This window comes from Anarrhichthys ocellatus, unplaced genomic scaffold, assembly GCF_004355925.1.
Source record: "Anarrhichthys ocellatus isolate YVR2014 unplaced genomic scaffold, GSC_Weel_1.0 scaffold11, whole genome shotgun sequence".
Classification (NCBI taxonomy): Eukaryota; Metazoa; Chordata; class Actinopteri; order Perciformes; family Anarhichadidae; genus Anarrhichthys; species Anarrhichthys ocellatus.
In genome coordinates, this window is record NW_022280041.1 from 9,059,100 (window position 1) to 9,072,060 (window position 12,961).

At 44.0% G+C, this 12,961-nt stretch overlaps 1 protein-coding gene across 2 annotated transcripts in view; it reads left to right on the plus strand.

Annotated features, from left to right (window-relative positions):
* Window positions 1-678: 678 nt before the first annotated feature.
* Window positions 679-12,961, plus strand: part of plcb3 (phospholipase C, beta 3 (phosphatidylinositol-specific)) — a 36,616-nt gene continuing 24,333 nt past the window's right edge. The window contains exons 1-3 of one of the 2 annotated variants that reach the window (XM_031850841.1): window positions 679-1,450; window positions 10,505-10,528; window positions 12,161-12,247. In XM_031850841.1, the coding sequence (XP_031706701.1) occupies window positions 1,352-1,450; window positions 10,505-10,528; window positions 12,161-12,247 (210 nt within the window). In that variant the 5' untranslated portion in view covers window positions 679-1,351. The remainder of the gene's footprint in view (window positions 1,451-10,504; window positions 10,529-12,160; window positions 12,248-12,961) is intronic. The other variant, XM_031850842.1, reaches the window with a different exon arrangement.

Consider the following 12,961-nt stretch of genomic DNA (forward strand, 5'->3'; position numbering starts at 1 on the left):
CCCCCCCCCCCCCCCCCCCCCCCCACATTCTTAAGCCTTTTATCTTCTTCTGCCTCCTTAGATTAGTCCTGGCTGTCTTGTGGTGCTGCCAGTATGTGGATGTATACTGTTACAATAAACATAGATTCATATTATTTAGCACTGAACTAGAGGGCTCATTAAAGGGGACATTTTACACATCACGGTCAATGTAGTCAGAGGGGAAGTTAAAACAGTTGTATATGTCCTCTTTGGCTCCAGAAAAGCTTTACAGAGTTAAAGAAAACAAATGACACATAATGTCACAAAGGGTCATCTCCACTTGGGTTGGGAGACTACAAATGTCCAACTGAAAGCCTGTATTACAAAGTGGCAAACACGTTTACCAGGAGTGGATGAAAGACACGTTTTAGTCCCCAAACTTTATGAACGCACAATACTAAATCACTGCGCACCTTTAAGTTCGGGGAGATTCGGAGTTGTGATGAAGTCAACATACCGGGTGGGTAAATGTTTGAGCAAATAGACTATTGGGGAAAACAAACATTATTTGAGATAAAGAAAACACGGACCCGATCGTGTTCATGATAATACATGCACACTGTATATTTAAGGAAACATGCGGACGGACAGGCAGTCAGAGGAATTGAATTAAAACACACCCCTTTTACACAATCTCTGACTTCCCTCCTGCTCTCTCGCTGCTCGTTCACTCAGCGCTGTCTGACGCTGCCCTTGTCCCTCACTCTCTCTCCTCTCGGAATCTTCTTTTTGTTGTCACCCCCCCACAGAAAACATGCAGGGAAGAGAGTAGAGAAGAAGAGACGCGTCGGAGGCGACAGGAGAGAGAGAGAGAGAGAGAGAGAGAGAAAGAGAAAGCAGAGAAAGTTTGGAAGAGCGAGAGGAGAGGAGAGAGGTCGACCAGATGGGAGGAAGGAAGGAAGGGATCTCTCTGCGGGCTCAAGTGCGCGATTAAAGGATTCGGCATAAATAAACAAATATAACAATCAAAGCTCATAATAAAAAGCGGGGGTTGAAGGCGCGCCACCGCGTTGCGTGGACGCGGACAAGACAGCGGCGGTGCGCGCCGAAACTCTCAGTCCTGTCTTTCTCCTTCTCTCTCTGGATTTTACTCCTCATGTTCTTCAAACTCTCGGTGACGTTTACCAACTGTTGAGGTCAGGGTCTGAAAAAAAAAGTTCCCTCTCGCCGCGCACTTGCAGTTCACTCTCTCCCCGGAAAAGAAGAACAAGCTCCGGGGTGGAAGAGGAGGAAGGAAGAGTGTTGTTGTTTTTTTTTTTTTTTGTGCCTTCCAAAGGAGTCGCGGTAGCCGGGGTTTAGGCGTTGGCACCCGGGCAGGGAGTCCCTCGCCATGGCCGGGGCCAAGCCGGGAGTCCACGCGCTGCAGCTCAAACCAGTGTCCGTCCACGAAGCGCTGAAGAAGGGGGGCAAATTCATCAAATGGGACGAGGTGAGAATGAAACGTGTCTCAATGCTCAGACAGCTCTTAAAGCCTCGAAGTGAGACCAAATCTTTGTTTGTTGACTTAAAAAAAAGAAGGTCCTTCAAGTTCCTCCTGATGTGATCGGATTTGACTGAAAGACAAGAGACAGACGACACGAGACATGACTTTTGACAGTATAGGCCCACTGTTGTGAAGGGACACACGAGACTGGTGTGTGTGTGTGTGTGTGTGTGTGTGTTTGTGTGTGCGTGCGTGCGTGAAAGATACACACACACACACACACACACGGACAATGTGTGCAGGTGTGTGCACAGCCTCACCAAAAAAAAATGCTCCGAACACAGAAGCCCACTATGTGTGCAAGCGTGCGTTAATCAGAGACTGTATTAGAAAACTCCCCTGTATACCAGCAGGCATCAGTGCTTGAGTGTGTGTGCGCATGTGTGTTGTGTTGAATTCTTGTCAAGCCGGTTTTCTTCGGGCTCAGGTTCAGTTCAGACTCATTCTTTCACCCTGCTGTTTCTCTCTCTGTTTCCCCCCCCCCCCCCGCCAGTGGGTTAGTAGAGAAAGCACCTGTCTGAGTGGGAATCCCATAGAAGCTGTCTCCATTTGAGCGCACCTTGAGCTGAAAGAATTTATGTTTTTGTTAAAAGTTGCTAAAAGTTGTTGTTGTTTTTGTTTTGATGACAACATAAATCATGTTGACACAAAGGATTTCATTCTTTCTACTGCTCCATTTTTCCAACTGTATTTCGGTGGCGGTGTGTCTGGCAACCCTGACATGCGCCTGCCCATGTCAGCAGCGACCATAATTATTATGTGTGTGTGTGTGTGTGTGTGTGTGTGTGTGTGTGTGTGTGTTGGGGTTTTCTGAGGCAGAGTGCAGGGCCATTCTGCAATCTCCTCTACAGAGAAAGAAGGTGTGTGTGTCCATGTGTCTGAGCGGCCATCAATGATTAACCGAGTTGCTGACTGATCTGGCACTGACTGAAGGCCTGTGTCTTCCAACAGTTGCAAGTGTGCGCACGTGTGTGCGTGTGTGTGCGTGTGGTGATCATCGAATTGTTGCACATAGAAGTCCATAGTTCCAATATGGCTTTCATCATAGGTGTACGTTGCAGATATGAGGTCAGGTTTGGTGGTACTTGCACACACGCAAACAAAAAAATGGACAACACCAGTTTTTAATGTAAAACCAGTTATTAGCAACAGAGCTTCACACTGCAGTGGTGTTGTGATGCGTGTGTGTGGGTGTGTGTGTGTGTGTGTGTGTGTGTGTTTGGCTTAGCAAGAAGGGTCTTGTCACGCAAACAGTGCATACCATGGCCTTTTGATTTCCCTTCCTTTCTCTCTCTCGGTCTCAGACACACTGTCTCTCTCTGTCTCTCCCTCTTAAAGGGAATTCCCAGGAAATGGTTACTCCGGCGATAAAGTGTGTGAATACTCAGAAACATGTGCTTGTTTGTGTATATTTCATCCCGTCTATTTGCTATTGCCCACTGAAATCAACATGTGAATCATGGAGGAGAGACGGAGAGAGCGAACACATCTGGGAGAGGAGGGATGTGGATTCGGAATAATTGCAGGAATGCTTTTGTATTTGAGGTCAAAATGTCAAAGATGCTCTATTGTTAAACATCAATATAATAAAATGAGTCCATGGTTGAGACGGTACGAATTCCATCTTCAATCAGTTAGCCTTACGGGACAGGAATATGAAAACTATCGTTCAGATATGCTGCCAAATCCATAAATAAATGCTGTGGAAGACGAGTAGGTCCTCGTTTACTCCCTTTTTAGTGTAATCAGATCCCAAATATCTCTCCATAGTGAGCTGTGACTAAATAAATGACTGTTTAAATAAATAAGCTGTAGTATGGAGTCATTGGGCTCAGGCTTCTTCTCTGCACATCAAGGTACCGCTGAATCATTAATCAGTCATTTGATTGCAGATCCACAGAAAATTAGCTGTAAGTTTTTATTTTTATAATTGATAAATCATTTCAGTTTTTTATTGAGGTAAAATGTTAAACGCTGTCTTGTTCCAGCTTTGCTAATGTGAGGATTTGCTGCGTTTCTCTGTTTGCTATCCTTGTGAATCGAACATCTTTCGTGTTGAACTACGAGTCGGACAAAACGAGCAACTTAACGATGGCTTAATCAGTGATAATAGACCGTTGTTAATTGCAGCCCCCACGGTGCAGTTATCCAGCCAACACTGCTTAGTGAGACAGGCTTCACATCTTCTAATAATACTGTCACGAAGGGATCCCTCTACTTATCCCCAACCTGTCACAAAGTCATTGAAGAAACAGCATATTTTCCTGTCTTCTTCCACCAAAGCAAGACTGTCTGAACGTCTTCCTGATGACCTTATTTATACTGATACGATTAATGACTTGTATAGCTGAATAATTTAGTGCTTTAAGGCAGACAATCATTTGCTCCTGGGCTCCATCATAACACCTAAGCATGCCAATGTCCCAAACATGAGAAAATAAGAACTTGTTGCAGCTAAAAGTTCACTCTATTTTAATTTAGTCAAACCCTTTTGTTCACCAGGAAGTCTCTTGGGATACACGGCCTCTTTTACAAGAGATCAACCTGGCCAAAACAGAAGTTTGCACAGTTTTACATAAAAAATATGTTTACAACATTCTCACATCGCTTGTATGGCTTATTTGCATAGTGCTAGAGGAGGAAGGAGAGAGGTTGAATTGCTCACGCAATGTTTTTTTTAAATATGGCATTTGATTGCCTGGTACGAAGGCAGTGTTTCCAAATCTTGCAAATGATTCCAAAGCCAGCGTACACTCACTTTTCTTTTACAGGTTGAGAACAGACTCTTGGGACTCTGAAGGTAATCCACATCAAATGCAGCATGACTCAATATGATCTCAGTTGGATGGGAATCAAAGAAAATGTACCGCGCTGCTGAACCACAGGGAGTTGCTGGGAATTTGTTTCAGTTTATAGATGAGATTTATTGATTACCCGGACAAATGATGAATCCAACTGTAATCTATCAAAAGAGCTGCTCGCCTCAAAGCCGTGGTATAAAAGTTTTCTGGAGCTCAGAAATAACAGTCTACCGAGGACACGTGGATCGTTTAAGTGTCTGTGTTTTAACAGGGGAGTTGACCATTGGGCTACTGTCCCAAAAAAGTGGCGTACCGCTTTAAGGATTTGGCAAAGTGAGAAAAGAATGAGGACACAGACACACACACACACAGACACGCGTGCAGAAAGTGCCCGAGGGCAGTGCAGTTTGTTTACATGAAAACCCCACTTTTGACCCCGTCTCTCTCTCGTTTCACCCCCTTCCTCATCACCATGTCCTCATCACCATGTCCTCATCACCATGTCCTCCTCCACATGGCTTCTCTTCATCTTCGGTCTCTTCTCCTTCACCCTCTCTTTTTTTGCTCCTTCACTTTTCTACCTGATACTCATCTGTCGCTGAGATGCTGTTGCAGTCTACTGAAGGCCCATCAAATGACACACATGCACACACACACACACACACACACGCACGCATACTGACTCATGCAGGGAGGAGGAGGAGGAATGCATTCCAAATTGACCGTCTCTCTTTTGTGTTTTGGCTTGTATACACACACGTGTGTTCATATGTGTGTGTGTCAGTGTGTGGTTGTTTTGTTCTGGGTGTGTGTTTTCCCATTGAATGACTTCCTGTTGGAGCTTGTTGTAAGGCTCCAGAGCCAAACCATTTTCCCTCTCTCACTCTCTCCTCCCCACCCTCCCCTGCGTCTGCTGCTGCTGCTGCTGCGCCCTCTGAAGCCCGGCCACAATTCAATTGAGATGAATCCCAACTGGAATTCAGTTAAAATTCCTCCCAAACAAACCAATTAAACACACAGAGACAGGCAGCTCGTTTACAGAGCAGCTCGGCTCTCTGTCAGTGTGCCGTGGAGCGCACAGAAGTGGAAAAACAAAATCATCTGCTCACCTGATATCAACATTTACCTCCTTTGCAGACCGTTGCATTCATCTGGATTACATCTGCACCTGGTATTAGAATACTCTTCCACTCTGCCACTTTCCTGTACACTATGTGCCTTTGCATGTATATACTTGTTGTCTTTAAACAAAAAGAAGAATTCCTCTCGGGGCACAAACACTCCTGCATGTTGTCCTTGCTCAGAACCATATGGGGGGAAAGTGCAATTTCTTGGATTTGATTTGTTTATGTTCACATTGCACAATTACAAGCAGACCAGGGCTTGTAAACAAAGTCACATGGTATCACTATCTGCCCATTAATTGGACAGTTTTGGGAATGTGACTGTGTTGGCTCCTGTAACTTGAGTGAAGCATGATGTACCATAAAATGTTGCATTTTGAGGTCGTTTCCTGCAGTTTGGTTGAGATTATACAGTCGAGAGTTTTACAGACCGCACCGCAGTTCACTTTGAGGAGCTCCAAACTATGATCGTGGCAACAGTTGAGAACACTAAAGACACTTCAATGGCGCTATTGTTCTTAGTGTTTATCAGCACTCTGCTGCCAAACCCAACTGACTGCAGACACTTGGCCATTTAAATATCCGGACGAGGCATTTTGGAATCTACTGCTTTCCCACCCCTATCTAGTGTGAAGATACTGCAAGTACCGACCTGTTGCAATTTTGAATTTTGAATTAGCTTATCTGCTTTCTTAGTGAGAGTTGAGATGGGAAGATAAATGCCCAATCTCATGTCTGTGCGGTAAATATGAGGCAGCAGCCAGTTAGCTCAGCATAAAGAAAGGGGAAAAGGATCATTTTAAAGCAGAATGATACATGTGTATGGACATTTGATGACAAAAGCTCACAAATGATTGTGTTACAAATTTCTTCCTGCACACTTTCTTCCTCTGCATGTCGGGACTTGCCCAGCAGCTCCTTCTATTGTCTTGTTTTTTGTTCCTGCTTGTCTTTGGCCAGTTCTCGGTTACACCGTCACTTTATGTCACACCATCCAATGTTTTTAAGATGCCACAGCACTGATGACAATATCCACTGCAGCAGCCTTGAACGACTGCATGCTCTCTTAAGATGTTTTACTAACTGCCGACACTGTTCATGTTGCAGACACAACGTGCATTACACTGGATGTACGGTGTGTTGAAAGTCCTTGCGCAAGGCGAGATGGTTTTGTTACTGCTTGGAACGCATTTTATACCCGAGATGTGGCAGCCAATGAAACCGTTTCTTTGCCAACTGTTCCTGTGTTTCCATCAAAAAGTGGATCCCTCGGTTTAGCACTAGATAGACGGAAGGAAGCAACATGCCACAAGTTGTCATTATCGGTCAGTGAAAGGGTAAATGTTTAGGAGATGAGAGCGGGAGGAGGAGGAGGAGGAAACGCAGGCTTATGCGAAGCTCTGACGCCATGCCGAGAAACACTGCTGACATCCTGACAGCGTGGTGAGAAACGAGGGATGGATGGATGGATAGAGGGAGGGGGAGAGGTGGAAGGTCAACCACAGCCACATGTGAAGTGTGGGACTGATATCTGGACTGCTCCATCTCTACTCCTACTCACTACACATGTAACCTTGTTGTGTCTCTGTATCTTCGATGAGATCTCTTCCCCCATTCCTTCTGTGGCCATCTTTCTATCACTCTCTCTTCCTCCTTCTTCCAGTCTCTGTCTGCTTCCGGTCTTTTAGTTTTGTTTCCCCTCTGTTGTCTTCTTTCTTTTGTACTACTAGGTTTAAAGGTCCTCCACTCCTTACAGCCCATAATATTTGGTTATTCGTATATAATCCACATTTCAAGGCTTTTAAAAAGTGTCTCAGTAGAGTTGGTAGAGGTCTTGTTTGTCACAATGCAATTACCTGCTTTTAGTGGTTGTCCTGTGAAGTTTTTTCCATTCTTTACACATCTATTTGTTGTACTTATAGCGGAATGCGACACTGAAAACTTCCAGGAGAGGCTGTCTGAAAATGATCCTCATATCCCTGTAGGCGTCCCACACCAACAGCGGCTCTGACACGGACGTCGGTGCAGGAGAATTTGATACTCGTAATGGGGGATGATCTAAAACAGGGATCTTGCCACTTTGTTTAAGTCAATGTACACAGGGGTAATGTTCAGCAGTTAGAACACGGCACTACCACTGGCAGGGTTACTGGTTCATTTCCTGAGTGGATGTTGGATCGGGTGAAGGTTAAAGGACCCTTGTGGAGAAACTAGTCCCAGAGTGCCCTCGTATGTTTACACCTACGGTATGTAACGCTGTTCTGATAAACCACATCTACCACATGTCATTTACCACTTCACTAAATATGAACTGTTCTGACCTTTTTGTTTCATATTCTAACGCTTATTTTCCCTCTCTGGCCCCACTCTTTCCTCTTCTCTGTCTCTCTTTCTCTTTCGAGTCCAAAGGTTACCCGCTGTCATCAACTTTTACCATGTTGCCAAAGCAGCGGCTCAAACACACTCGCACTAAGTGCACACTGGCCCTCTTTCTCACACCACTCCCGCGACCAGTCGCTGAACATGCACGCATTATGGCGGACCAAAGGTGCGCTTGGAGCAGTCGCGTTTTTTTTTTTTATCGGTTTCTCTTGACTCGTATTACACAACAGACACTCATTCATTTGTGGTGAAGGCCGTATCTAGGAAGAGAGGCAGAAGCCCTGTGTGTCTTTCTGCATGTGCATGCCTTCATAGATTGTGGGGGTTTTCAAGAGGGACTCATTAGCTGGTGTCAGTCTATGTAAGACCTTGGCCTCAGAGGGTGGTCCAGCCCACTTTGTGTGTGTGTTTGACATTACGGCCAGGTAATGAAGGGGTTTGTCAGAGGTTCAGGGGCTCTGGAGAAAGAGAGCTGGTCTTTAATCAATTATTAAGGAGGGAAAACAGCAATCAAAGTGTTGGAGGGAGAGTGATTTGAAGGGATGATTGACATGGAGAGAAAGAAAGGAGGGAAGGAAGCGAGGCGAGACTTCAGAAGGTCTCTACATATGGCAGTTAATTAGGGAGTGGGGTGAGGTCCAATTATTGACATACCACCCACTCTCACACCGAAAACGCACCATAGGGTGCATGTTTATGGAAAACAACTTGCCTGTAGGGAGGGCATGCAGTCATTTCTAACCATTACCCTTAATTTCAGCTGGAAACTATTGTGACATTTTGTGTTGTAAAACTTTCTTTTTCAGAGCAGTTACAGTGACACTTGGCAAGAACAAGTGGGTAAAGACAAATTAATGACTATATTAATTGTCATTAGCCTAAATTAAGATTTCGAAGCTGTAATTGGAGAATATTTGACCGTTTGCCTGATTTAAACATAGCCAAATAAAATACTTCAAGTGAGTAGATTAGTGAATACAAATGGAAAGATTGAAAGATAAATTATGGAAAGATACAGGAGAGAGAGAGAGAGAGAGAGTAACCGATGTGTGTGCAGCACTAGAAAGCAACTGCCAGGTATGTAAAACTCAGCGGGTGCAACATGCAAATACATCTGACCCAAATGATGTGTGTGTGTGTGTGTGTGTGTTCAGCCTCCTGTCTGTGTGGCTTGAAGACTATATGGGAGATGCTGTTATATTACTGGTCACATGAGCCTTTAGATCACATTCCTCTGCAAGTGTATCCGGTCCCAGTGGAATTCCCCACCTATTCTGCAAAGAAGAGAACTAGTTACATAAACTGAGCCTCTTGTGTAACGGTTTAGATACAGTTAAGAGAGGGAGACACCTTATCGGTCTCACTCCTACGGGGGGGTAAAACGTACCTCAATACATTGTACTACGTACTTGTACTGACCAGCACTGCTCTGAATTGTCTGAAAGCTTTCTGCCCAGAGGAATGTCCTCCGCTGTTGATATTAAGGGGTGAAGACAGGTTTCTGTTGCACCTGCAGCAGCATCACTACAGCTGTTGAACTATCAAAGAAATACCAACACACTACAACCTCAAGATGTGATGACTTCTATCACTCTTGACTATGAATGGAAACCGTATATTTAAAGGTCCAGTGTGTAGCATTTAGGGGATCTCATGGGTACTAATGGAAGATAATGTTCTTAACTATGTTTTCATGCGTGTGTGTGTAATCACCTGAAACTAAGAATCGTTGTATTTTCGGTAGCTCAGAATGAACCCTTCGCACCTACATTGAGAGCGGGTCCTCTCTGCGGAGAGTCCACCATGTTGCACCGCCATGTTTCTACAGTAGTTCAGAACAACAAAGCAAGCTCTAGAGAGAGCCTTTCACTTTGTAAAACTAGTATCGCCACCCACCGTCTGAATTATGTTGCTCCTAAAGAAGGCGAGGCCACAGCGTTCACACGGCTCACGCTCCCACAGTGGAGCTTAAAACGGCTGTAAAAATGTATTGTGAGGGTGCTCTTACTGTTGGAAACTGGCTGGTTTGAAAAGAAACGTAAATCTGTCTTTTGAAGTAGAGTGGAGCACTTACTAACGTTCAATTTGTCGGAGGAGATTTGCAGGTGTTTGTTGACATGCTGCAGCAAATATTTCCGGGATTATGTAACAACGGTATTATTTGCATTTATCGCCCAAGACAGCTATTTTGATTTGCAAATGATTTGCATTTTATGCATTTCATGGAAAGCACAGTAGTCTCTGTTAATATGAATGAAAGCTGCTTTGTTCTCAGCACTTTGGCTGTTGAAACATCTGAGCCTTCCAAACTTTCCAGTTTGTGTTGTGATCATTTTCTATTGAATCAGGAAATCAAACCTAGCAGACAAAAGATTGAGCAAAAACAAGCCGTTAATGGCTGCAGATATTCAAGCTCGGGCTTCACTGCAAGTGAATCACGTAACTCTAAGTCGGATGCCCACTTTAAAACCACTGAATTCCCCGTTGCTTATTAAGGTCTCATGATGTGGTTTGGCTTTGATCTCGTGCTCTCTCTTCTTTCTACTCCTCCTGACCTTTTGTTGTTTCTTTCTCCTTTTTCAACCGTCACCCTTTCCTGCCAATCCATCTCCTATCCACCTTCATCCCATCTTTCTTGCCTGTATATTCTAAATCTAAACATCTACCACTCCTGCCATCTCCTTCTCCGTCAGCCGACTTTGGAGCCTAAACTCAAGGTATGTTCAGCCTGAAATGCACTCGTAACGTGCATTTCCTGTGAAAGTTAAAACTGAGGCGACTCCTTTAAGGAATAGTTCAACATTTATTCGCTTCCATGTGTAGAGATGGATGAGAAGCCCGATAAGCTTAATGTGAGCCTAAAGATGGGTGAACCGCTGGCTCTGCCTGAAGGTAACGCAATCTGCTTATGACATTATATTTAAATAATTTGCATCGTCTCTCCAAAATGTATTTTTGAATTGAGGGATGCAGTTAAGAGTTTTGTTTTTGTGCCTGCTTTCAATTGATTCCTATCAACTCTGCTAGATTGTGTTTGTTTGAAATCATTCAGTCTGAAATGATTATTCAAATGGTCAACATTTGCACATTTGTGTGTTAAACATGATACGATGACTATTTATGTATCCGCTTTGTCTGTCATTGCATTTGTTCTGCCGCACTTTAAGAAGCAGCACTTGTATGTGGTCAGTGGTTAGTTGTTTGTGTGTTGCATATCTTTGTAAACTTACTGTACTCCTCTGATAGTATGTCGGTGGCAAAGTTTTGCCTGGCAAACGTTTCTCTGTCTTCCCATCTGATGGTGATGATGCTTATATTGAAGCTCATGATGACATGTGTACATGAGTCATCTGTCATTGTAATAACCAATCAGGATCATCATCGTTGTTTCCCAGGATGTCTGGACGGTATGTTTGTCTGCTGGACAAACCGTGTGTGTGTGTGTGTGTGTGTGTGTGTGTGTGTGTGTGTGTCATGGGATCTTGCATATGACCCTATAATGACAATGCTAATGACATGTTGATGCAGGCTCCTGCATGAGCCGTCATTATGCTGCACATGAATGACATTTCATGCTGGCCAAACTGTGTGGCTTCTGTCTACAATCCCATAATGGCAAGGAGCCATATGCCGGCAGGTAGAGCCGCTGCTGCCATAAACCGCTTATTTCATGTCACTCTGTCCTTTTTATTTTGCTGTGAGAATATTGTCTTCTACCCCAGAAGTTGTTTATTTGGATACGAAATGGATTACACGCCTGTGTGTTTTTGTTATGGCCCTGCTGCTCACAACAAGAAGATTACATTCAATTGTATGGTTTGTGGTTATGGTATTCAAGGTGGCCAAGCAGCAACAAGACCTAGACTCATTTAGGAGTTCAATCTGTAGTTTTCAGAATCACTGGCTGAGGAGTTCAGCTCTGAAACAAAATGATGGTTTCATACAACCTGGGTCTCATTTTCAAAACTTTGGCCACATCAGCAGTATCATTAAATTTTTTTTATCTTATTTTAACCAACTCAAACTGACACAAAATAACCTATTTTACTTTAATTTGACAGATTTTAGCCAAACTTATTTGGAAGATAAATGAAAGGAAAATTAAATAGTATTTTTTTTAAACTCAAACTCGTAAACACCCCTCACAGCTGTGAGTTGGCTGTGAGTGACTTCCTGGTTTGATGTTGCCGTTGTGCAATGAGATGAGGATTATAGTCACATTTCAGCTGTGCTCACATATTCCTCTAAGTATGAAAATAAGACCCAAGTTTTAATATACCTGTACACTGGCTGATGGAAATGAAATGAATGTTCGTCCCTCTAATGCCTCCATTTCTGTTGTCGTCTAGGAGCCTAACAGCGGGCCCCCCACCCTGGTCACTCTGAAAGTTGACCCAGATGGATTCTTCCTCTACTGGACTGGAGGGTCCAACCTGGTGAGACACACACACACACACACACACACACACACACACACAAATATGTTGGTCTCAAAGTATGCCAATGTCAACTCACAGAAACAGGCACGATCAAATAGAAATGGGCCAGCAGACCACGATGGATTTTTAATGCACCAACAGGAGTGCCAACACGGCTATTACAATTGTAATTTGTTTACTTGAACATTCAATTACCGCATTCTTCCTTCTCGGCTGTCTTTCCAAATCTTGTTGTCTCTTATCGTGGTTTGATCCAGTCCATTAGTTCACCCAGAATGAGTTCCATCAATTTGTTCTGGCCTTGTTTGCCCCCCTCTTTCCCTTGTTCCTCCGTCTCGCTGAAGTCTCTGTGGTCTCCATCCTTTTAGTCCTCCATCTCTTTCCATCTATCTGTACTTTCTTAACAACCCCCCCTCATGTCTTTGGTGGCTGCGCATAAGCCATTAGTTTAGTAATATTGGATTTTAGGCATTTAGCTGACATGATTAGCCAGACGCAATAGACGGTGAGTCAGCAGGATGCAGGGTTTTGAGATTTTGATAAGTGCAGATGTAATAAAGCGGTTTTCATTTTAATCCCGTATTCTCAGCAGCCTCTCTGTGTTTTTGTCTTTCGCCGTCTCCTGTCTTCCTCTACCTTTTAATCTACAGTTCTTACCTTCCGTGTGTGTGTGTGTGTGTGTGTGTGTGTGTGTGTGTGTGTGTGTGTGTG